The sequence below is a fragment of the Mucor mucedo genome, assembly GCF_025094135.1.
Source record: "Mucor mucedo strain NRRL 3635 chromosome Unknown EV154scaffold_3, whole genome shotgun sequence".
In the NCBI taxonomy this organism is placed as follows: Eukaryota; Fungi; Mucoromycota; class Mucoromycetes; order Mucorales; family Mucoraceae; genus Mucor; species Mucor mucedo.
Window position 1 is genome coordinate 98,851 of NW_026252287.1, and position 25,055 is coordinate 123,905.

The window sequence follows — 25,055 nt, forward strand, 5'->3', positions numbered from 1 at the left end:
TCTTCTTTTTTATTTATTATCAATGTCTGCACCAAATTACATGGACAACGTCATGTCTCGTTTTGGACATCACCTTTCAGCACATCAACGTACTCATATATCAGATTCAATGGTGTCAAATTTACAGTCTGCAAAATCAGGGTCTGGTTACCTGCAAATGCATAATTCTGGAATAGCTTCCACAATCTCACTCAAAAATTTATCCACAAATTCTCCAGGTCTTGGAGGTGTTGGTGCTACCCCAACGGATGACGTTCTTAGCAAACAATAACATTTTAATTCATACTATAACAATTATTTATTTTTATATAATATATATATCCTTATTTCTCTACTTGCGTATTGGAGTGATGCACTTGCAATAAACCATTATTCATCTGTGTCAATTTTCGTGTTTGTTCCTCCATTAGATGATGACAGATGTTCACTATTATAAACAAACCGTTTATTGTGTGACACCAAAAAAAACATTATTTAAACGTACCCCGAACACCGTTACTCTGATCAATTAAATTAGATCCCTTGAAGGTCAAACGTTGAGCACTTTTTATAGCTTCTTCTTTCTGTTCTAATAATCGCTCTCTTCTTATCATCAAAAATAGTTATTATGCAATTTTAACCTAATTTGTGTTATACGTACGACATTTGATGATATAAAACGTGCGTGCGAATAAAAAAGGGGAAAAGTGAAAATTAAGGAGTCGTGAGAAGTCATTTTTTTAGTTTGTTGTTGGCAGTGTGTGTGAAAAGTGTATTACGTCCGCATGACTTGTGCATTCAAGTATAAAAGCTTTTTTTTTATTCCTTGTTATTCTCTTTTTTTTTTTCTTCTCTACATACCCCACCCCACTCCTGTTTATAATTCAATATGGCCTTTGTCACCTTTGTTCGCGCTAACCCTGCTTTAGCTCCTCTCTTCTTATTCTGTGGTGCCGGTTGTGTCGCTGCTGTATCGTAAGTAAAACATTTATTTATTTGTCAACACGATGTTAATCCTACTTTTTTAAAATAGCTATCCACGTAAATATATCTACGGAGATTATCTCATTATATTCCGCTAACATCATTTATAGTTTACTTGCTTAGAACTCATCCTGAAATTGAACTTGACCGCAAGAACCCTTTCCCTTGGAATCGTGTTCAACAACATCAAAATATCAAGGTAAGACTCAATTCATAGCTCAGATTCCCAAGTAAATAGACTCACGTAAATATCTAGTTTATCAATGCCACTCCAGAGTTCTACAAGGCTCGTAAAGACTTAAAGACCAATAGCTTTTAACTAAGTTGGTTTATATTGATATAGTGCGGCTTGTAAATTTTGTCCGTTTCTCAAAAAATAAATAACCCTTTTTAAAAAATGATTCATTTTCGATTTATCCTTTGGTAAAAATAGATGTTTATTAAAATATAAACAGTTGGTTATCAGCATCATGTTATCTGACTAACTATAAGAGTGGAAAGTAAAAGAATAAAGCTTTTACGTCATAACCCAAGAAGTGCCGTTTCGATTAAGCCCAAGCCTAATACGCCTGCCTCAAGTGATCCAAAAAAATTGCATGTCCCACTAAATTGAAATGCCACCTTGGAAGGCGCACGATGAACGCAGGTCAAGCTCTTCATCAATAGCACGGTTATCTCTATTTATAAATGTGAAAGTATTCTTATGCCATCAGATGCCATAGACCTTTATGAAAATGAAAAGGTCTTGATGTTAAGCAAAATTGGAAGTTGGAAACCAATAATTATGTCATTAAATAATTGGAAAAAACATTATATCCTTACCTCTCAAACAACGGTGGGCACTTACCCGTAGTAATAACGCCACTGTGCATGTTGTATTTCAGGAACAATGTTATTCAAAATAGTAAGTGAATGACAGAGCAAATGATTACCAAAATAAGCCCGCATCAGGCATTCCTTTTCCGAAGTCATACTAAACTCCTCATGTAGCTTCTGATGGTGATTGACATATATACATTACTAGTCTAGTTTATCGCAATTTGTTCATCTCCAGCCATAACATGATGATAGTCAAGAGATAGAAATGGGGTAGGTTATGCTTGGTATATACAGTAGCAATGATATTATTTATTTAGATAAAATTGAAACTGAAAAAAAAAAGGAATGCATGATTGAAGAAAGCCATGGCGCTTAGAGACGACGACCACGACGACCACCCTTTCTACGGGTAGAATCGGTAGGGATGGGAGTAACATCTTCAATACGGCCAATTCTCATACCAGCACGGGCAAGAGCACGGAGGGCAGCTTGTCCACCGGGACCGGGAGTCTTGGTACCAGTACCACCAGTAGCTCTGAGCTTAATGTGGAGAGCATTGATACCGAGATCCTTACACTTTTGAGAAACTTGTTGAGCGGCCAACATAGCAGCATAAGGAGAAGACTCATCACGATCAGCCTTAACTTGCATACCACCTATTTAACCATAAACAAAATTTCGTAAGAAAACATAACAAAGAAACACAGGAGGGGGATGTGTGAGATTTGATAAGAAACCAAAGTTTCATACAAAACAATCCTTCTTCACTACATTTTAATGTCGTATATCAGGAAACATGCAGAGTTGTGTATCACCACATCAAATTATGAATCAACTGAGCAACAAAAAAATCGCTAGTGAAGAAAACACATGCCGCTCAACTTTTTCTACTTGACATGTCTTTTCGACATTCCGCAAGAGAGAAAAAAGTGGCGTCCTTTTATATTTATATATATCTAGTTGAAACTTACCAGTAACACGAGAGATAGTTTCACGACCAGAAAGATCAGTGATGTGAACAAAGGTATCGTTGAAAGAGGCAAAGATGTGAGCAACACCGAAAACGAGCTCACCTTCACGAACTTGGGGACCGAGAGTGACCTTCTCAACGACCTTGGGGGCAACCTTCTTGTTGGACTAGAATGGATGCATTAGTTTACATGGATGGATGGATTGTTTCAGTATAACTCACCATATTAATTATGGATAAAAGAGAAAGAATTTGATCACTGCCGCATTTCCTCGCTTTGATTTATTGTTGTCAGGGAGTACAAATTGTCCGGGCCGGCCATATCGCCGCTTTTATCTTCAGTCTGATGCGTGTCCACCAAAAAAGATGGTTCCATTTGGAAAAGACAACATGGAGGATAAAATACATTCAAAGGCATGAAAGTAAACAACTTCATATATCGCTTATATGTACATTTAAGAAAAAAACGTTTGTACGTAAAGCAAAGAAAACTTTATCAGCCGCACTGTATATGTTTTTCACAGGTAAACTTTGTCCATTTTGAAAAAAAAAAACATTTATTTAATCAGTTTGATATCCATTTTTGTTTAAAAAAACACTATCTCAATAAATACTTTTTTACCTATTCCTCTTATGAATGATAAAATTGTGCTTCTTTTTATGCAGGATATAGGTGGTACTACGGCTAGCGTCTGCTATACGATGTGAGGCTCCTCTAAATCTGCTGTTAACTATATAAATGATGTTATGTTTTCGGTCACGAATATTGAAAAAAAAAATCACATATATATGCATTGTCTCGACTTAAAGAGGTTAAAAGAGAGAGATACTTTTAAAATTCACGTGACAAAGGCGTTTGGACATGCGTAGACTTCACCCTTCATCTTATATTACTTACCGCAAGTACTCCATAATACTTGCTTGTCTTACCACATTGATACGAAATCTTAGAAAGGTGCACGGTGGACACTACATATGTTCTTTCATAAGGAAAAAACCTGTGTATTCCGAGGTGGATAACGACGACGGCAACAATAACAACTCTCCAAATGGTGATGATAGCCATAACAGGATAATACTCAGTCTATAATCCTGCACCAGACCAGATGCAGTCCTCTCGCTTGACCATGGATGAACGCAGCTCAAGCTCCTCATACTCAGATAATGTCCAGATGGTGTATGGGCGAAACCCTATATTGCGTGCAAATGGACCAAAAAACTGGCACTGGTATATCTTGATTCTGATCGGACTTGTCTGAGCTCATACAAACAACTTTTTTGGTTAATAGATTTGGCAGTAAATATGCTGTCACTGAACGGAAAATCTATCATTTTCTTATCTCTGTTGAAAACCTACAGTATACTTTAGTTGTCCAGCTAGATGGCCAATGGATCCTTCCTATGAAGGAAAAAAGTACAAAGGAAGAAGACACAGTTGTAAATACAAATCACTTGCTCCAGCATTTTGTTTCAACTAGCCCCTTCGATAAACCATATATTGAGGAATAAATATCACCCTGAAACTTTTTACCGGTCTAAACACATATTTTGGACCGATACCGATTTTTAAAAAAAAAATGAAAATCACTGCAAAATCGAGTTTTGTATTCTAAGATGTAAACTGACAATAATTTTGTAGGGAATATAGCAGCATACAAAAAATTATGGTTGACTTGTTTCTTTTACCAAAATCATATCAAGGTCTTTGATAGAAACCAACTGCTGAATTGTGTGGAAAATCTGAAACAATTTAACTGTCGTCCTGCTTACAGACAAAGAAGCAAATAAAAGATCTGGCCAGCGTTACTACATCTAGAACTGAAAGTTTTCTTTTCTTTTGTCATTGTCAATAAAGTTTATATATTGCTAAAGCCTATGTTTGTTAATCTAAATAGTTTTCGCCGAAAGTGAGCTGCTATTGTATTTCTTATATTTCTGAGGGTTGGAATCTATTCTTTTGTTACAAAGTAACATGGGTTTAAATGGATCTTCGTCGTAACAAATGTCGATATCTTCAAAATTTTCCAGTTTCTTCAAAAGTTCTTTTACATTAAATTCAGTATAATCTTGACAGAAGAAGATGCATATTGCCTTCTCTCTTGTTATATTTTTGACTATGGGTTTAGCAACCAAGGATGGTTGAAGATGACCTAAGAAAATGAAAACAAACTTGACCGGTTGAAAAAAACGAAAAAATTAAGCGTGGATTTGGACCGGTTGAAAAAAAAAAAAAAAAAACGAAGGTTTCCCGGCTGTCAGGTTGTTTCTTTTTTACACTTTTTTAGGAAATGTCGAGCAAGAATTTCTTTACATTGTTGGATCAGTACAAACAAGTGGCATTTCCTGATGCCAAAGAATCAACACCTGCTTTTGAATTATTAGACACGGTAGACCATGTCAAATCGATTCCTGATCAAGTAGGCTACAAACCTTTTATTATAAGAAAAAACCCTATAACAAGTTTTCTTAGCAAGTCATTGATATTCTGGTGTCGGGATGCAAAAGTCTAGGCTACCAACATGCTTCATCTCGTGCTTTTTGTCAATTCATGTACAAACAAGCCTCGAAACAGGCAAGTTCCCCCACTGAAATACAAAAAAAAGAATAAGACATTTAATTGACGTCGACCACCTACATTCACAGATTCGAGTCACCAATTTCAGACCTTCTCAATTCGACATTTGCATAAAGTATTTATTAGACGGCCTCGATTTCGTTCAGGATGCAGATTACAAGGTGGATTTACTACGAGCAATGGGTGCACTCGTGTTTGAGAATGCTGCCAATACGCAACGTTCGGCCACACGATTATCCGCCACTTTATTGTTGTTAGCAGACAGATCTACCAAACCTTTAGAGGTACGTCGTATGGCCATCAACTGTATAGGTAACACCTGTGCGGGGGGTGGTCCCAAGCTCGCCAATCTCTATAAGGACTTTTATGCTTGCCTTTTAGGTAATCTGTGTACCGTGGATCATACGGCACAGGGTACCATCATGGTAGCTTCCACCAGTCTTGATTTCTCGGATACAGCAGTACGAAAAGTTGCCAGTTCTACTTTACGTGCCTTGCAGTTTTTATTGGGACAGGATAAATCCTTGGTAACAAACCCATTGTGTGATATTATTGAGATTATACGCACATTTATCTTTCAAGGTGTCTCTGTTCAATCTTATGCATCACCAAATCCACAATACAATCGAAGAAATCGACTGTCACAACCCACCAGTCAATACCAGTTCTCTTGGAGATCGCCTGTGAATAAACAAGCATCTACCAGTTCAGAGTCTGAATTATCGGACTCGTCTCAAATCAACGAGTTATCACCACGTAGACAACGTGATCATGCCAAGATTCGTATCAATGCGTTACTCTGTCTTTCTGCCATTGCCAACGTAAGTGCTTATTAATATCTACGTGACTTTTCTCTATTTACAAGACAAGGATTGTGTAGACTTCACCAAAGGCATTGTATCCTCATTGGCACAAGTTTTTACCAGACACCTTTTCTGTTTTTGCATCCAATCATGCGGGCGGTGATACATTAATCCCATTTATGCGATCGGATAATCAACCACTTTCTTTATTCACCATCTTATTATATGATCCCACCGTGACAGTGCGTGCAGCTGTCTGTAGTACCTTGATTGCTATGTTAGATGGATCCAAACAATATTTAAGTCTCGCATTAGAAAGGTATGTAGATAAATACTGTGAAAAAAAAAGGACATCTCACACATACTTTTCTTATATTAGTGAAAAGAGTCAGTCATCATTTACTTCCTTATCAGAAAATTTGGGTTCAATTATTCATGATGTGCATCGTGGCATTATTTGTGGATTGGGAAAGGAACAAACGCATCAGGTCTTGTCCATGTTAATGAATGTGACTACAGTACTGATAGAGAATTGTTCTTATGAACGATTATCCGAGAAGCATTTACCGTGTTTATACCAAGCTGTGATACCTCATTGGAAAGAAGTTGGTAAGTAAATATATTCTTTTGAAACCCTGCCCCCTCTTTTTTTTTTATAAAACAGATATAAATAGCGTTGCGTAGTTGCGTGTTAAAGGTCATGGCATCGATATTTAGTATCCATCAAGATAATTTAAACCCGTTAGCGATGCAACTGGTAAACGGTGTGCTGCTGGAAGCTGTACAGGATGAAGAGATCCAGGCAGAGGGGTGGCGTACTTGTACTGTCATCACCAAATCTTATTTTTCGGAAACTATCTGGACTACGCTCAAGGACCACTTTGTGATTTCAGCAGCCAGTCTTAAATTCGCTGAAGCATATGCAAGCGTCATGGGAGACGTGGATGTGACATGGTGGCAAATTATGATGGAGAAATACTTGCAACAAGCCTCATCGAACCCTACAGCATCAGTGCGTGCTGCAGCCTGTGATTGCTTTGCTAGTATGTCGCGTATGATATATGAAAAGTTCCATGCAAGTAGCCCCCCCCCTTTTTTTTAGACGAGCCTGGCGCTAACATTTATATTACAGGTCAGGTATCAAAGGTTGGCAGTGACCTTGCTGTTTTCCATGTGCTCTGATACAGACGCCCATGTGAGAGCCGCCGCGTGTAGAGCACTGGGCGTCTTTGTATTGTTCCCATCGTTGAGAGAGGATCCAATGTTTGTATCCGATATGACGAAATCCATCCTCCTACAAAAAGACAATAAGACTATTCTTGTACGTGTGAGAGCGAGTTGGGCCATTGCAAATTTGTGCGATGCACTTGTACTGGAAAATGATGAAAAACCAGAGTTCTCTTTACGAGACTATATGTCTACTACAGAATGGATCGAGGTCTTGAGTACCGCTACCAACGGTGCACTGGACAACGAAAAGGTAACACACAGAAAAAAAAAGAGAGAGAGAGAGAGAGAGAGAACGAGAAATATTTACAGTGACTAAGTATTTCCCTATAGTTGAGATCTAATGCGGTGAGAGCCATTGGCAGTCTATTAAGAATCACACCACAGGAATATTACGAAAACACGCGTATCATGTCGCTTGTGCGTAATGCTATGGATGCGCTTGTCAAAAATATTGAGACAGGCTCGTTAAAGACCCGTTGGAATGCGTGCCATGCTACTAGTAATATGCTTTTAAACGAACATTTTCCTATTGGTTTTATGACGGGCGGCGGTATTTATCCTTGGACAGCCAGCTTGTTCCAGGCATTGATTGGGTCGTTGATTCAGTGTAAGAATTTCAAGGTCCGAATTAATGCATGTTTGGCCATGACCACGCCTTTCAAAAGGGACCAGTATGGCGATAAGCTGCCGTTGATTATAAAGAGTATTCTAGAGGCGTGGGATACGTGTCAGGAAAACAAGGATTATAAAGAAATCAAGTATAAGCAGCAGTTAGAAGAGCAGGTAAATTAATAGCAACATACTGATTTAAAGGGTAAACAACTCATAAGATGGGATGTTAGATTATAAGCTCATTGAAGCACTTGAAGGATTGGATACCGCTTAACTACAAGGCACAAGTCAGTCAAATCATATGACAGTCTCAACTCATTTTCACATGCCAATGAAATATTTACTCAATAACCCAGATTTTTATTCTTTTTATTCTCCCCTTTTTTTATTCTTTTTTTTCCCCACACACATTTATAACTGAATAAAGAAGCATGCCAAACGTGTTTTCGAAATTGGCATTACAGGAGTGGGGACTTTCTATGCTTCCTCATGTGAGTCGTTTTGCCAAGGGGTATGCTAGAAACAAGACTACCATACAACGTTCGATTCTCTTTGTCTTGTTGTTTCGAGCCGTCTTATCTCTCAGGCAAATCATTCGGTCCATTAAAAAGAGTAATGCCGACGATGCCAAACCATCCGCCAAAAGAAAGCAAAACAAAAAAGTGGCCGTAAGCACACACAAAAGCATACAAAAATTTACATATATTTATCTAACTCTGCGCTTAAATAGGTGGATATGACATTTTTTAAACAAATCTATAAATTATTACAAATTGTTATGCCGGGTATTCGATCAAAAGAGTTTTGGTTGCTCATCATTCACTCTGGCTTTTTAGGTGGGGATACAGTAAATTATTTATGATGCGTATTCTCTATACTCATCACTTATGTAATTATAGTTTTCAGAACCGTATTATCAGTGTACATTGCTGCATTGGATGGTAGAATTGTCAGTGCATTGGTCCGTGGTCAGATTCGAGAGTTTGTGCTGGGCATTGCTTGGTGGATGACTGTGGCTATTCCTGCTACTTACACAAACAGCATGGTAAGCATAAGAAGTATGAAATAAGGGAATTGTTCTGGCTAACACACACACACACATGCCTTTTTATTTTTGTACAGTTAAGTTACATGCAGAGTAAGCTCTCTATCCAGTTCCGTACACGTCTCACCACGTTCATCCATGATCAGTACTTGACGGACATGACATTCTATGCTGTAGGTAATTTGGATGATCGTATCAAGAACGCTGATCAATGTATTACGGTGGACACAATGAAATTCTCCAATTCATTAGCGGAGCTCTACTCGAACTTGGCCAAACCCATCTTGGATGTCTTTATCTATAATTATCAATTATCTCGTAGTGTTGGTTTTGAAGGTGTCTTTATTGGTTCCTTAATTGTTAACCTGTCTTCACTCGTCATGAGAAAATACACACCTTCTTTCGGTAAGATGGTTGCTGAGGAACAAAAATTAGAAGGTGAGTTCAGATTTAGACACTCCCGATTGATTGAGAACGCAGAAGAAATTGCCTTGTTTGATGGTCAAGAGATCGAAAAGAAAGAATTAGACAAGAGTTATTATGCTTTAATTCGTCACGTGAATCGTGTTTTCCGTATTCGTGTGCCTCACGGTATGCTGGAGGATTTCGTGATCAAGTACTTTTGGGGTGCCTGTGGTCTTGTTTTGTGCTCTGTGCCTGTCTTCTTTAAGGTGCCTGGCGTCAGTGACTCAGTGGGTGGTCGTACCGAAGGATTTGTTACCAATCGTCGTCTCCTGTTGAGTTCGTCTGATGCTGTAGGTCGTATCATGTACGCTTACAAGGAAATTACCGAATTGGCAGGTTACACTAGTAGAGTCACTGATCTCATTGAGGTCTTTGAAGATGTCAAGGTGGGTAAATACAACAAGAACCTTGTTTCCTCTGTCTCTACCGAATCAAACGAAAAGACATTGGAAGGACGTGGTAAAATTGTCGAGAGTGAGAACATTGAGTTTGATAGTGTTCCTATTGTCAGTCCCAATGGTGATGTGCTCATTCCCAAATTAACCTTTCACGTGAAGCCTGGTGTAAGTAGTACACACAATGTGTAGCTGGAAATGATACTCACACATCCAATTCATAGATGCATTTGTTGATTGTTGGTCCCAATGGTTGTGGTAAATCTTCCTTGTTCCGTATCTTGGGTGGTTTATGGCCTGTGTATGGTGGTACTGTTCATCGACCTGGTACCAAGGATATCTTTTACATTCCTCAAAGACCTTACTTGTCTATGGGTACTCTTCGCGAACAGTACGTATTGCATATAACAGTCCGATTATTAGCCGCTAACTTCTTTATCTTGGGTTAGAATCTTATATCCTCACACACTCAAGGAGATGAAGGAACGTAGTGTGACTGATGAACAATTATTGGATATTCTCAAGGTTGTTCAAATTGAGCACATTGTTGAAAGAGAGGGTGGATGGAACAGTGAAAAGGACTGGTCCTTAGCCTTGTCTGGTGGTGATAAGCAACGTGTAAGTATGCGTGGGAGGTAAAAATAACGATATGTATTTCTTACACACAAGGGAATAGATTGCTATGGCTAGATTATTCTACCATGCTCCTCGTTACGCTATTTTGGATGAATGTACAAGTGCTGTCAGTATGGATATTGAAAAGATCATGTACACACATGCTACTGCACTCGGTATCTCTCTTTTGACTGTTTCACATCGTCCTTCTCTTTGGAAGTACCATAATTATATTCTTCAATATGATGGTCAAGGTGGTTATGTCTTTACCAAATTGGATGCACAAAAGAGATTGGCTCTTCAAGAAGAAAAGAACGCCGTAAGTTACATTTATATATATATATAATTTATCGCATTGTATTTATCATTTAAATAGATTGAAGCCAAGTTACTCGAAGTCCCCAAATTACAAGCCCGTATTGAAGAATTATCTGAAATTAAACAAGAATAAACTTTATATAAATACCCCTTCTCCATATATATATTACGTGAAATTGATTGTTCTTTTTTATTTTATTTATATATACGATTAACGCCCCCCTATTTCTTTTCTTCTTCTTTTCACAAAATGACTGTAATTCACACAGAAACTTACTTGACGCAAGATCCAGTTTACAACTATAATGACAACAGTGCTATATTTACAGTTGCCTTATCAGCTGTGAGTATTCCTTGTCATATTCACCGACAAGAGAATTTGAATTATCTGTTAGAGAACGAGGTTCGGTCTGGTGATTTAGTATATCTTCGTGGTGTGTTCGTTACCGGTGGTGCTAATGATGCCACTTTTATCAAGGTCCAATCCATCATGTTAAGGACTCCACTCAAAATAGGTAAGAAACGCAAGATGGAAGATATCAAGGATGAAAACATGTCTATGGAATCTCTATCTCCTCCAACATCTACTCCAAAACCAGTTGCACCTTCCGTATCCAAGCATGAGGATTATTTACCAGTAGATCTCAGTTTTAGCGATTATTATTTCATGGTGTCAGGTCAGGCTTATTGTTTGCTGGATAGCTGTAATTCGTATCAACAGGTTCATGGTACATCATGCAAGAGGAATATACAGGAAAAAGGGCATCTTTTGGCGGATACGTTAAGACAATTGCATAGGGTGTATAACGACTTGATGGTAAATGGCATGAATAGGTTACAAGTGTTTAATTTTGTGAATACCATCACAATATTCATAAAAACTCTCAAAGAGATCAAGGAGGCGTTTCCTGACGATATTTTACCGGCGAAAGTCACCATTAATTCAAAAGTGCCTTTACCTACTCTTATTTATAATGCGCATTTTAATGAATACACAATAAATTAAGCGCGTAGCCTAAAATTAACTATATTTTAAAACGCAGCAAAGTGGCTTATGTTTAAACCTTATGCAAAATATTTTTGAAAAAAAGATCGCTTTTCATTAACTTTTTTAAACATGACAGCCGTACCTACGCATGCTGGATCTTTCCGCTCGCTCGAGACACCCTTGAGTGAGTCTATGTAAGCAAAATAAAGAAGTGTTGATATTAGGGTTATGTTGATTAAAATAAATAATAGTTTATCTACTCTTGACGAAATGGGGTTTGAGACCATGACACCTGTTCAATCAGGTGCTATTCCTTTATTTATGAAAAACAAGGATGTTGTAGTTGAAGCTGTTACAGGTTCTGGTAAAACTTTGTCGTTTGTCGTGCCCATTCTCGAGAAATTATTAAGACGCGAGGAACCTTTAAAAAACCATGAAATCGGAGCAGTAGTGATCACACCCACACGAGAATTAGCACAACAGATCCACTCAGTATTTGAAAAGTTTGTCACACATAACGAAAGAGAAGAGGATGTTCGACTCGGTTTATTCATTGGAGGATCCAGTTCTTTAGCTGAAGACATTACCACCTTTAAAAAGACACATCCACGTATTTTGATTGGAACACCCGGTAGATTGGAAGAACTCTTGACCAAATCTGCACAACTTGTAAATACAAAAGAATTAGAAGTGCTTGTTATGGATGAAGCAGATAGATTATTAGATATGGGTTTTTCCAAACAATTAAGTAGTATCATTGCCCATTTACCAAAGCAACGTCGTACAGGTCTCTTTTCTGCCACCATGACAGATGCTCTTTCGGAATTAGTACGTGCTGGTCTTCGTAACCCCGTCAGAATTGTCGTCAAAGTAGAGGATTTAGCCAATAAAGGTGTGATTCAGCGTACTCCCGCTACTTTGGATATTGATTATTTGGTCTGTGATGCTGACCAAAAGCTCTTACAGTTAGCTCGCATCTTATCCAGTGAATTAGAACAAGAAGATGGATCACGTAAATTCATTGTATATTTCGCTACCTGTGCCATGGTTGATTACTTTTACAAGATCCTCAGTCGATTATCTAGCTTGAAACCCTTTTCTTTCCATTCACTTCATGGTCAAATGGACACTAAACGTCGTTCAGCCACTTATACTTCCTTTACAGAACTCTCACCTGCTATCCCTGCCGTCTTGCTCTGTACTGATGTCGCCTCTCGTGGTCTTGATATTTCAGATCTCGATTATGTCATCCAGTACGATCCACCTCAAGATCCCAAAGCCTTTTCACATCGTGCCGGTCGTGCTGGTCGTGCTGGTAGAAAAGGTAGAGCCACCGTCTTATTAGTACGTGGTCGTGAAGAAGTCTATGTGGAATTTCTCAAATTACGAAAGATCCCATTGGTGCGCCGATCTTATATCTTACCCGATCACACTTTATTCGATAATAGCGTCAACGAAGATGATATGGATGATGACAAAGCAACTTCCGTCCAAGTCAAGGATGATTCTCTTGCGGATTTCATCAAGGATGTACGTGCAATTGTAAAGACAGACAGAGATCTTAATGATCGTGCCATCATGGCCTTTGTATCTTGGGCAAGAGCCTATTCAAAGCATGAAGCCAGTTATATCTTTAGAATCAAAGATTTAGATCTGGGTAAACTGGCTATGGGTTTTGGATTATTGAAACTGCCAAAGATGCCTGAATTAAAGGCACAACAAACACAGCCTGGATATGTGAATCCATTTGTTGAGGAAGAAGGATTTGATTGGGATACATATAAATACACAGACAAGATGAGAGAAGCAAAACGTTTAAGAGAGTTGAAGGAATATCAAGAAAAGATGGCGAAGGCTAAACCTCAACCCAAGAAAAAGGTGAACGCTGCTTGGTCTGAAAAGGTCGATGCTAAGGAACGTAAAGTAGTGCGTAAAGAAAAGAAACAGGCCAAGAAGGAATTCTTGAAGAAGCAAGAATTAGAGGCAAAGGAAACCAAAAAGAGAGATTTAGAAGAGGATTTAGAGGATTGGGAGGAGGAAAAAATGGCTAAAAAGGTTAGAAAGGGTCGTATGGAGAAGGGTGCTTTTGAAGAAATGTTTTAAACAATAAAGGATATTTATTTATCTAACTACCATACTCGATTGGCCATGATTTGGTCGATAATTTGATGAAATACGACACGTTTATCGCTCATCGATTCTAAAGGCTTTAACGCGATTCCTAATAATAAAGGTCGACTTTCTTTGGGATTCATCGCACCTACCGCTTGTAAAATAGACGTGGCGTATAAATTATACAGCTCGCTTTGTTCTCCTGTAGATTCTCCCATAAGAAACTGTGTTGATGTTGGTACAGCCTTGGGGTTACTCGCTAAATGAGGTGCTATATCTTGGCTTGCTTGAATCTATCTTTCTCTTAGTATCCATTCAGGTCACGCTTTTTATTTTACAAATTACCAAACTTCCAATCTTGCCATACTGCGTAATCACAATAAATATACGATCGGTGAAGCCAGTTATAAAAATCTCGGTGTGTACGCCATTAATAAGGACGGCTGCTTGCTTATTTGTTAAAGGGAATTCCTCGTTGTTTGACATGTTTAAAGACAATCGTTTCAGCATTCCCTTATTTTAAGCACCCACATTAAAATTTACTATCAAGTCACAAACTCAAATCATCTGTTTAACTCAGCAAACAGATTTTTGTTAATAATGAGGACATATCAAGGAAAAGAAATTTAAAATGCTTAGAAAATAATGTGTAACAATTTAGTCTTAAGTAATGCATATATGTACATAACCATGTATGTAGGGATTTTTTTAATTATATTTGTCACATTTGATGACATTAATAATCTGTTAAAGGATTATTTCCCATAGACTTTTTAGGATCCGAATAGCAACGAGTCTTAAATCAACCGCCAGATACAAAGTACGTGTTTTTAAATTAAAGTTTACACAGTATACAAAACGTTTAAAAAAAAAGTAAGATGACGTAGGTTCTTCTTGAACATTTTTATTTAAACTAACATCTTATTAAAGAATAATTTGTTAATGGCTTGCTTAATGAATAGCCTAAACGAATTTGTCTCAGTTGAATAACTGTCACCTGCGGTACAGCCGAGAAAGACCTGTACTGATACTGTCACAAGCAGGAGTGGTGGGCAAGGTGTACCCTGATACTAGTTGTCTTGTTACATTTTGTGTTATCGTGAAACAATTCATCCCAAAGGCTGGTCTTCAATAGGTGTACTTATTTTTATTTCTCATATTACCGAAAACTGGCTATTCACTGACTTCTTTACTCCGTATAACTTATGGATGAACCTCTATATACTATGGTTTTGTTCATTGATTACATTTGTGGTAACACCCTCACTATGTTTGGAAATAGCCAAGTGACCTGTCACTGTCGTATCAGATATAGCTACACAACCATCACACATATAATTATCTGAATCGCAATTTATAATAAACATTTTTTATATTACATATCAAATATACTTAATGTGACTCCCTTAATACGCCACCTGCGGTGCATCCGAGAAAGACAGATACTATTACTATTACAAGCAGGTACTAGACAAGCTAAACCATGATATTGGGACCGATAATGCTAGTAAAGCGGCCTGTTGTGATACAAGAAACAGTGATTATCTTTATTGTTGCCTCCCAATCACATTTGATTTGGCGCTCTTATCAAGATTCAGAAAAAAAAATCCTGCTTTCATGTTCGATTCAGCCCACCTGTTTTCTTTTCTCTTCAACTACACGCGTTTGATTAATCAAGTTACCACCAAATCCTTCCGTGAGGCAACGGTTTATAAAACTCCTCAGCAAATGACTTCTGTCAGTCGCATAACTGGTTTTACTTGGAAATCATTTGGTGAAGTCGGTTGAACTTTCGTTCCAAATTCTGCACAAATAAGGTTAATACGACCCACATCTAGTCGATTATCCTCTCTGTTTGTCACGCTCAGCAAGTTCTTATTAACCCGAGCATATGTTTGTCACCTGCCAAAGTGTTTGGCAGAATTGGACATATCTGTATCCGCTATCGCCTGCTTTATACGTATTTACTTAAACCTTCTGAGGTCTAATCCATATTCAAACTATCCCAATTTCCATCATTGACACTATCTTTAAATGTATTCGGAAAAATTATTGGAGTTTATTTTCGATTCGATAACATTATTACCCCGGATCAGGACGTCTGTCCTATCATTGGTATCCCCCACACATACATCAACCAGCACAACGTCCACTCGGCCACTTTTCTGTGATTTTCTTCACATCTTATCTTTTTAAAATGTTAATAGAATCGAGTGATGGTCTGCCCATAAGTCTAAGAAAAATTGTTTACGCCGATCGACACGCCTTCTCATCTTAACTTTTTAGGATGATCGATTTTTGATTTCATTGAATAAAATATACTTCACTGTCAGTACATATTACTATTTAAACGCTGATAGACAACTACCAAGTTCTGACTTGCTTTAGGGGGGGGGGGAAGGAGGAGGTTTGGAAATGTTTCTATTTTTAGTAAAGGCCCAAACATTATGGATGATTAAATGATTAACTACATCATTCTGACATAAGCTCTTGTTTATTACACAATTTTTGATTAATAATCTTATAAATAGGGCTTGTTCACACACTTTTTTTTTTCTCCTTTAACCCACTTCTCTTTTTTTTAAAAATGAAAGATAAAAGGTTAGTATATAACAGCTTTTGTTTTTTCAAGAAACACTAAATTATTGGCTCTTTCTCAAAAAAAAAATAGAAGACGCATTGCCATTCTTGCAATATTACGGCTACGACTAGTCTTTGCTATAGGATGTTCCCTTCCTAGGCTGGGTTTTAAGGACTTACTGGATGGACGGGTTGTAAATAGCAGGGTTTACACTGTAAATATATGTAAACAGACTGGCTTGTTGGTTTTGGCAGTAAGTAGTATAAAAAAATACGGAAGTCTAGACATTTCCGAATTATTTCTCTGTCGCTCCAGCTTCGAAAATATTAACGTTTTTTTTGAATATTTTTTCTTTGGTACTTTAAAGATGAATCACGTCCAAGACTTTCTCGCCAAGCAGCCAAGTTCAGAAAGAACAGAAGCCTCGGTTGAATATCATCGAGAGATTTCACAAGCATTTCATATGTGACTACAACCTCGTGGATTGGTCGCGTTTATCCAGACTTGTTAATAATGTAATTGTACTCGTTTGTTAGTAAAATTGGACCACATGTTCACATTTTGTTTTTTTTACACAGAATCTTCTTCATAACCAAGCAGATGGAGTGTTGGATGATATGATGCCGAGAATATTAAAAGATAGGTCGAAGCATACGGATGAAGTAAGTATACAGATTTTAATATAAATTGGCACGGTTGAAATGATACGGCTTAGTTTTTCTGGTCTTACCAGTTAAGACTAAAGCCTTGTGCCTTAAAGTTTCAAAACGCTGATGCATAAATTATAATTAGATTGAAAATTTTTTCAATTCCGAAAAATTGGATATCCCTTTTAACCAAGATATAAATACGCTGAGAAGCATTTTTAATAATGAAAAGAAAATGCTTAAAAAAACTGATATCCACGATCAAGACTATTTATTTTATGGGATACTAGACTTCGTCAGCAAGGTTGATGAGAACAAAACCAAGTATATCTTGAAGGACGATTTCTTGAAGTGGAGGACTAGTCTTATAAAAAAGGCAACATATTCTGATGAAACCCCAAATACGGCTTATCATTTTACAAAAAGCATTTTACGAGCTTCAGATTTCGATGAAGCAAAGGCAAAAGAAAAGGAAGCTATAAAATCACTCCAAAAAGACGACATTGAGTACAAGCAAAAAAAGAAATGTTTGCAGCTACTTAAACTTCAAAGAAAGAGATACAAGGAAAAATTGCCTGATGAAAACGAGTACTCTTTTATTATCAGTTATTTTAGCAAAGTATTTACCACTGTATTTGACGCAAAAAAAAATTTCTGGCAATATAAATGGGGCGAGTTTAAATTAGCCGCATCGAAGGAAGAGGAAAACCTTGCCAAAACTGACGACCAAAATAGGGCACAAGGCTCTTCAATTGACTGTATCGTATCTTCAAAAGAACTAGGCTTGGATTTTGTGTTGTTGGAAGTTTCTGGTTCGATGGATAAAGAAGATTACGTTCACTTTCTGAAGGATCGACTTAAGATTGCAAAGAATTTAAAATACATTTTCAAAAGTTGTTTTGCATGGAAAACAAAATAAAAAATAAACCAAAAGTGATACTGTTAGAACTTGGATACCACTTTTATTATGGACGAAAAAATATAATTAAAAACGTATTGAAAAAATGTATTTGGTCTATGAGAAAAAACTATGGATATTTATATAAAGAACTGGGAGAGTTCTAGGGAGAATATTAAGCGCCTTATTGGATCATGATGTAATAATCTGGTGATAGTAAATAATCAACATGTCTTAAAATTTTGCCCTTCCATACTGAGTATATAAATATTAGTCAGAGGGATCAACAGTTATAACATCAAATGACAAGAGTAATATATGTGCTCAAGATCTATTAATATTCTATAGTCCAGGCCCATTCGATTGTATTGCTTTTGCCCTGTGTACAGACTGTCCAACGGTAGGATGAGAACAAGCGGGGTAATGTGTGATTCATGATTAACTTTTATATTTATTATCCATCCTTAATGTGATGTGACAATTAACTTTATTATTATATCTATGATATCCTCAACAACAGTAACATTTCAGAAAGGCAATGCTGGATTCGACCGACGTACTACACCCCTCCATTGAATCATTTGTCTAAAAATCCTATGGATTTGTATAGCTTCATTCCTGCCAACGATGTTCTTGATAAATTGTCGAAGGCTTCATACTTGACTGACGACGAATATACATCTGGTATAACTCATCATGATATTTGGGAGTTTGGTTGGTTAAAAAAAGGCGATCGATTTTACAATATACATAGCAAGGAGTTTAATGACAAGCACTATTGCTGTCAGTAATTTCACAAGTAACATTGATCAGAGGTTAGATTTACATAATTTCAACTGTAGCAAAATTTAAGGTATCAATAAACAGTTTATTGTAGTAAAATTTCAGCTTCCCAGTAAAGATTTAACTCTGCAAACTTCTTGTTCAAACACTTGGGATGTACACCTATGCAAACACAGTAGTCGCTCGATTTAAGGGTATTTTCTATTTAAGGGTGAGATTTTCGAAATTTCTGGTCACCCTTAAATCGAGCTACTAATATTTGTAAAGTCTTTTTGAAGGCATCAAGTATGTGGTCAAAAATGAATAGAGAGGGATCCAGCGAAAATAGTGCCTTCTAACGTGCCACCTAATCCTATTTTATGTTCCAAAAAACGTTTTTTTTTTAAAAATCCCTGACTGAAGAACTATTGTTCCAATGTCTTTAAACAATAATATAAAAATAATTTACATTTTTAGTTTTTAAAACGTTTTAGTGATAGCCATCAAACATTGTCGGTGTTAAAATATTCAAGCTGGGGAATATAGGGGATGCCCATCATTTGAAATAAACAAAAAGCATGAGGTGGATTTGTAACACCCGACAATTATTTCAACAAAACAGCAGGACATGGCTAAAACTGTAATTTTTTTTTTAAAAGCTATGAACTTTATCAATAAAACAGTTCAAGGAAAGGGTCAACGCCAGGACATTGATGGTTGTAAAGTAGTACATATATTAAAATAATTTACATTTTTTTATATTAATACATATACATATAATGAGCATTCATTAGACCTTGAATGTTGCCTAACGTCAACCGGGGGAGGGTATTCCCGCCAAAAAAATAATTTGAAGTTTATCAGGTTTAAGCTTTGTGGCAAAAAAAGAATTAATGGGCGCACAATTAAAAAGCGGAATAATCAGAACGCTTTGTGCCCATAAGAAGCGAACCATTCAAATCTCTGATGATATGAGCACCAAGCCCGTTAAATATCAATCAAACCGTCAATTCGAGAGTATTCAGGTCTATAATATTAGTATAATACAGGAAGACAGCTACACTTTACAAGGTCTGATAAATAAGATTTTTATATTTATGATCACTTTTTTTTTAAAAGATATTTAGATTTTCCCCTTGCCGATCACCGCTCATTTAGATATACTTTCGCTAGTCTTAACGGGGATTCAGCAGCTAAAAAAGCGATTATTATTACAACAGCAACAGCTAATACCTATAATCCCAGCCTTGTTTAAGAATATGGGTGGGCTAAAATTGGTCATGAATAGTATAACAGTAAAGCTGTATACATCTATTCCACTAGAAGAAAATTAGTCTTCGTTATCGTCAATCATAATTGGTGTGATAAGACGCTTCAGCACTTTACTTTTTTTAACAACACATAATTTAGTTGGTTTACATATTTCAACATAATTTATTAAACATTTTAGGGTATTTTAACCAATTTTCATGAGACATGAAAGTTAAACTGTAGTTGATTTATTATTTGCGTATTTAATCAGCTGGGCAATAACTACCTAACAAAAGCAAAAGGTTGTGTGCTTAACCAAAACAGACTTGAACTTTATGCAAATAAATATTTATTGTAGATCAAAGCGAAATCAGCTATGTTTTTGGAAAACAAAGTTTGAAAATGGAGTCACTGTACTAGCTTGACACCATAATAGATCATGTCGCGCCTCTTGGCCGAACAATAGGATTTTTTTTCAATAGATTGATTAAGGGAATTACCCTTATAGTTGATATAATTATTGCATCATTATAATGTACAATGTTGATCACGAGACAGATCTGACAGCTTCTTTGATTGGAGGACTAATTATAACCCGATCTGTAATTCGTCATGTTTATGAATTTAAATTAGTTTGGAACAGAAGAAAGTTTGTGTGCCTGAGACTTAAAAGTATATAAGAAAAATATTTATAATTAATCAAGTTCAATTGTGAATACTTTAGCGCACAGATCAAAATCTATATAATTTATCTTTTCATGTGTGTATATATGTGGGTTGTTGTATTATGATGCATGTTATTAATAGCTTTTTTGCCAAGTCAGTAGAATCACCGACGGCTTAAAATTTATTTTGAAAACCGCGCTACTCTATAATTATTTATTTTTCTTTGGTGGGGAAAGGGGAAGAATTAGTTTCTTCTTTCTCTCTTTCATTTTTATTTTTTATTTTTATTTCTTGTACTATATTATAATATAAAATGAATTCAAATGAAAAGATTCAATCATATAAACCCAACCTAAGTAGAGAATTTTCAACAAACTCATCCGATGCAGAAGAAGTAACGATGGGTTCGGATGCGCAAGCATTTATCACACAACCTGTCAAGAGGGGTAAATCCCTTGTACGACCGGAACGTGAACGAATAGATCCCAATCATCGTCAATATCATTATCGCCAAGCCGCCAGTCAAGCTCCCACAGACACAGTACAACCCAGTCGTACCGGAAACCTACCACCTATTCGTCGCGGTAAAAGTGTCTTGGGTCGTGAAGAAAAGGGTGTTCCTGCCGGTGGTGCTACTGCTATCAACTTTGAATATGATCAACCACCCACCAAATCTTCTTGGTCTTCAAAATTACCTGGCCCTTGGATGACTTATTGTTATTTATTAACTTGTTGTGTACCACCTCAACTGTTGTTGTGTGCAGGTAGGACCAAAAAAAAAAAAAAAAATTACGACAACACTTGTAAATACTAACTATAATTTTACAAGGCATTCCGAAAGGACAAGCACAAAGCGCATGGAGAGAGAAAATAGGACTGGTCAGCATTATTTTGCTCATTATGGGGTTTGTTGGTTTCTTAACTTTTGGATTCACAGAAGCGACGTGTCCGATTCAACCCATCACGGTACATGGCAATGAAGTTAGCCCTGGTTACCTTGTGGTGAAAGGATGGGCTTACATGCTTTCGGAATGGAAAGGACATCCGGGTAGCAATGGGACAACGACGGATGTCTTGTATCCACCTATGAATGGTGCAGGCATGGATGCCTCATTACTCTTTCCTACCAAGGCTGCCGAATGTGATAATGTGTTTGTTCCACTTCAGGGAGCTCAACCAAATTATTTCCCTTGTCAATTATTCAACCCCAACAGCACCATCGTACCCGACGTCTCACAATACACAAATAGATCCAATTGTCACACCAGTAGTGCCGCTTTAAATTTATTTGATACTTTCACAAAGGAAGGTGTGCCTAATAGTAAAGGCGGCTACGATCAAGCTTCCAGAGTCTATTATAATTACGAGGATGTGAATTCTACCAGTCATCTTATGCTTTATAATGGGTAAGGATGAAACCTTATATTATCTAACCCTTTAATTTATTTTTAATATTTTTTTTTTTCAGTAATGTTTTAAATCTGGGTTTATTACAATCGTTACCCAAAGAATATTTTAAAACAGTGTCCGGTGGTCTTGTAGAGAAAATTATGAACAACCAAAGTGAATTTGCAGGCAAAGATATGACTTATTTAATTAAGGCCTACCGTGGATCTGGTATCCCATGGGAGCAAGAGGCCGATTGCTTAGTCAAGACTATCCGCGTCGGACAAATTGATACGATCTCCGTAGGTTGTATGTTTTCAGAAATCGTCCTGTATATCTCCTTGGTGGTTATTCTAGGTGTCATTGTTTCAAAATTTGCCCTGGCCGTGATATTTGGATGGTTTTTATCATGGCGATTAGGTAATTTTAAAGAAGAAACCTCTTACGCCGCTAGAATGAAACGTGAAGAACAAATTGAGAACTGGGCTCAAGATATTAACGATAATGGTCCGGCGGCTATCGTACCCCCTCCTCCTCAAACAAAGACACAAAAACGTCGAACATATTTACCAAAGACTTCAAGATTTACGCCTTTAGAACATGGATCCACTCGATTTGATCTAGACAAACCTCCTATGCCCGCCTGGAAAAAGTAAAAAAAAAAAGTACCATCCCGTTGAGACGCATATTAACATAATTACCTATGTATTTTTAGTAATAGTAACGGGAGTCGACCTAATTCATTCATGTCATCATCTACACCCTCGTTTTTAAATACACCTAATTTACGTGGTTCCACTGCATCCTTTTCAAACCAACACGGTCTTACCCAAGGTGTCTCATCCTTTTCTTGGGATGGGCGTAGTAGTGATTCTGGAAGCGTTGGACCTAACGGAAATGGACCTAACGGTGTAGGACCTCCTTGTCCTTATCCTTTATCGCCCTTTGCTGTACCTCAACCTGCACCTGATTATATGCCATTTAATTACCCATTAGCCCATACTATCTGTTTAGTGACCTGTTATTCCGAAGGAGAAGAAGGTATTCGAATCACGCTGGATTCAATCTGTGTCAGTGATTATCCCAAGAGTCATACGCTTTTACTAGTGATTTGTGATGGATTAATTACGGGTAGTGGAGAAAGTATGTCTACACCCGATGTGTGTGTTGGCATGATGCGTGATTTAATCGTACCAGCGGATCAAGTGAAAGCACAACCCTATGTTGCCATTGCTGATGGATCCAGACGAAATAATTGTGCCAAAGTGTATGCGGGTTTTTACAAGTATAACAATGATACCGTTCCTATTGAACAACAATCGCGTGTACCCATGATTACCATTGTAAAATGTGGTGGACCCGAAGAAGAAGGAGCAGCGAAACCAGGTAATCGTGGTAAACGAGACTCTCAAATTATCTTGATGCAGTTTTTGCAAAAGGTGATGTTTGATGAACGTATGACTATGATGGAATATGAATTCTTTAATTCGATATGGAGAATCACAGGTGTTCCCGCTGATAATTTTGAGATTTGTTTAATGGTGGATGCTGATACGAAATTATACCCAGATGCGCTCTCCAGATTAATTTCGGCTGCTGTAAAAGACCCCGAAATTTCGGGTCTGTGTGGTGAGACCAAGATTGCTAACAAGACAGATAGTTGGGTGAGTATGATTCAAGTGTTCGAATACTACATCTCGCATCATCAATCTAAGGCATTTGAATCGATCTTTGGTGGTGTGACTTGTTTACCCGGTTGTTTCTGTATGTATCGTATCAAAGCACCCAAAGGTCCCAATGGCTACTGGGTTCCCATCTTGGCCAATCCCGATATCGTTGAACATTATTCGGAAAATGTCGTGGATACTTTACATCGTAAAAATCTCTTATTGCTCGGTGAAGATCGTTATTTAACCACCTTGATGTTACGTACTTTCCCCAACCGTAAAATGATGTTTGTACCTCAAGCAGTATGTAAAACTGTTGTCCCCGATACCTTCAAAGTCTTGCTTTCTCAACGTCGTCGTTGGATCAATTCAACCATTCATAATCTATTCGAGTTATTGATGGTGAATGATTTGTGTGGTACCTTCTGTTTCTCGATGCAGTTTGTTGTGTTTATGGAACTGGTGGGTACACTGGCTTTACCTGCCGCTATTTCATTTACATTGTACCTTATTATTATTGCAATTATGGGACACCCCGCTCTCTTACCCTTGATCTTATTGGCTTTAATTCTTGGTTTGCCTGCAGTTTTGATTGTTATGACCAGCCGAAAGGTGGTGTATATTGGTTGGATGTTAATTTATTTAATCAGTTTACCCATCTGGAATTTCGTGCTTCCTACCTACGCTTATTGGCATTTCGATGATTTCTCTTGGGGTGATACACGTAAAGTTGAGGGTGTCAAGAAGGATACGGGTCATGGTGATGAAAGTGGAGAATTTGACAGTAGTGTGATCACGATGAAGAAATGGAGTGAATATGAAATGGAACGTCGTACACGTTTTGCACAATCCCATAATTTACCTACACCGAGATTTGCTCGACATAGTCCTGGCGTCGATGTGTTTAGAGATGAGGAATACAACAACCGATATAGTTATCTATCTAACGAGAGTGCAAATGCGCCCTTGACGCGTACAACAGAGTACAGTGGAGGAGGGACAGCTGGACAGTATCAATCAACGAGAGGAGGCGAAAACTCATCGTCCTCCGCACCACTTGGTGTTATACCCGATACAATCACACGAGGACATCATGGATTTGAAGTGGATGAAATAGTGAATGCAAGTGATGTTCAACCCGATACAGCATCCGAAACGCATGAATTGGGTTGGATACAACAAAGCACACATGATAATAATTGGGCTGATCCTGCTCCTCATCATAGTCATGCTAAAAAAGATGAAGACAATAAATCCATCGCTTCATTGTAATAATAAATCCTCATT

At 37.4% G+C, this 25,055-nt stretch overlaps 12 protein-coding genes across 12 annotated transcripts; 9 read left to right on the forward strand and 3 right to left on the reverse strand.

Moving 5' to 3' along the window:
- Positions 1-868: 868 nt before the first annotated feature.
- Positions 869-1,282, forward strand: EV154DRAFT_410974 (uncharacterized protein; the record flags this gene model as incomplete). Its single annotated transcript, XM_051595431.1, has 4 exons — positions 869-954; positions 1,013-1,020; positions 1,074-1,162; positions 1,220-1,282. 4 exons carry the CDS (start codon positions 869-871, stop codon positions 1,280-1,282), a joined length of 246 nt encoding a protein of 81 aa, XP_051463182.1.
- Positions 1,283-2,071: 789 nt separating this feature from the next.
- EV154DRAFT_490784 (40S ribosomal protein S14) lies at positions 2,072-3,085 on the reverse strand. Its single transcript, XM_051599462.1, has 3 exons — positions 2,975-3,085; positions 2,754-2,919; positions 2,072-2,438 (listed from the first exon to the last, which is right to left on the reverse strand). The coding sequence occupies exons 1-3, from the start codon at positions 2,975-2,977 to the stop codon at positions 2,155-2,157; spliced, it is 453 nt and encodes a 150-aa protein (XP_051463183.1). The 5' UTR covers positions 2,978-3,085; the 3' UTR covers positions 2,072-2,154.
- A 529-nt stretch (positions 3,086-3,614) lies between these two features.
- On the forward strand, positions 3,615-4,261 carry EV154DRAFT_475998 (uncharacterized protein; the record flags this gene model as incomplete). Its single annotated transcript, XM_051598005.1, has 3 exons — positions 3,615-3,804; positions 3,836-3,980; positions 4,051-4,261. 3 exons carry the CDS (start codon positions 3,615-3,617, stop codon positions 4,259-4,261), a joined length of 546 nt encoding a protein of 181 aa, XP_051463184.1.
- A 411-nt stretch (positions 4,262-4,672) lies between these two features.
- EV154DRAFT_395418 (uncharacterized protein) lies at positions 4,673-4,858 on the reverse strand (the record flags this gene model as incomplete). Its single annotated transcript, XM_051595176.1, has 1 exon — positions 4,673-4,858. A coding segment is annotated over one exon (186 nt), but the record flags the coding sequence as incomplete, so codon positions are not given.
- A 140-nt stretch (positions 4,859-4,998) lies between these two features.
- EV154DRAFT_173472 (uncharacterized protein) lies at positions 4,999-7,325 on the forward strand. Its single transcript, XM_051594209.1, has 7 exons — positions 4,999-5,169; positions 5,227-5,324; positions 5,396-6,148; positions 6,208-6,449; positions 6,510-6,739; positions 6,815-7,205; positions 7,263-7,325. The coding sequence occupies exons 2-6, from the start codon at positions 5,301-5,303 to the stop codon at positions 6,823-6,825; spliced, it is 1,260 nt and encodes a 419-aa protein (XP_051463186.1). The 5' UTR covers positions 4,999-5,169; positions 5,227-5,300; the 3' UTR covers positions 6,826-7,205; positions 7,263-7,325.
- EV154DRAFT_410781 (armadillo-type protein) lies at positions 6,879-8,152 on the forward strand (the record flags this gene model as incomplete). The annotated part of the gene is made up of 3 exons (XM_051595417.1): positions 6,879-7,198; positions 7,238-7,610; positions 7,691-8,152. 3 exons carry the CDS (start codon positions 6,879-6,881, stop codon positions 8,150-8,152), a joined length of 1,155 nt encoding a protein of 384 aa, XP_051463187.1.
- Positions 8,153-8,403: 251 nt separating this feature from the next.
- EV154DRAFT_535474 (ABC transporter transmembrane region 2-domain-containing protein) lies at positions 8,404-10,943 on the forward strand (the record flags this gene model as incomplete). The annotated part of the gene is made up of 9 exons (XM_051604076.1): positions 8,404-8,640; positions 8,703-8,808; positions 8,872-9,017; positions 9,110-9,194; positions 9,354-10,045; positions 10,102-10,268; positions 10,327-10,495; positions 10,554-10,811; positions 10,869-10,943. 9 exons carry the CDS (start codon positions 8,404-8,406, stop codon positions 10,941-10,943), a joined length of 1,935 nt encoding a protein of 644 aa, XP_051463188.1.
- Positions 10,944-11,060: 117 nt separating this feature from the next.
- EV154DRAFT_584945 (uncharacterized protein) lies at positions 11,061-12,305 on the forward strand (the record flags this gene model as incomplete). Its single annotated transcript, XM_051606748.1, has 1 exon — positions 11,061-12,305. The coding sequence occupies one exon, from the start codon at positions 11,061-11,063 to the stop codon at positions 11,814-11,816; it is 756 nt and encodes a 251-aa protein (XP_051463189.1). The 3' UTR covers positions 11,817-12,305.
- On the forward strand, positions 11,835-13,926 carry EV154DRAFT_490795 (P-loop containing nucleoside triphosphate hydrolase protein). Its single transcript, XM_051599463.1, has 2 exons — positions 11,835-11,992; positions 12,050-13,926. Exons 1-2 carry the CDS (start codon positions 11,928-11,930, stop codon positions 13,899-13,901), a joined length of 1,917 nt encoding a protein of 638 aa, XP_051463190.1. The 5' UTR covers positions 11,835-11,927; the 3' UTR covers positions 13,902-13,926.
- Position 13,927: 1 nt separating this feature from the next.
- EV154DRAFT_476002 (uncharacterized protein) lies at positions 13,928-14,396 on the reverse strand (the record flags this gene model as incomplete). The annotated part of the gene is made up of 2 exons (XM_051598006.1): positions 13,928-14,203; positions 14,256-14,396. 2 exons carry the CDS (start codon positions 14,394-14,396, stop codon positions 13,928-13,930), a joined length of 417 nt encoding a protein of 138 aa, XP_051463191.1.
- Positions 14,397-17,198: 2,802 nt separating this feature from the next.
- On the forward strand, positions 17,199-18,111 carry EV154DRAFT_173542 (uncharacterized protein). The gene has a single exon (XM_051594210.1). The coding sequence runs from the start codon at positions 17,374-17,376 to the stop codon at positions 18,055-18,057; it is 684 nt and encodes a 227-aa protein (XP_051463192.1). The 5' UTR covers positions 17,199-17,373; the 3' UTR covers positions 18,058-18,111.
- Positions 18,112-21,615: 3,504 nt separating this feature from the next.
- EV154DRAFT_410745 (chitin synthase) lies at positions 21,616-25,040 on the forward strand (the record flags this gene model as incomplete). Its single annotated transcript, XM_051595413.1, has 3 exons — positions 21,616-22,121; positions 22,184-22,753; positions 22,817-25,040. The coding sequence occupies 3 exons, from the start codon at positions 21,616-21,618 to the stop codon at positions 25,038-25,040; spliced, it is 3,300 nt and encodes a 1,099-aa protein (XP_051463193.1).
- Between the last annotated feature and the right edge of the window lie 15 nt (positions 25,041-25,055).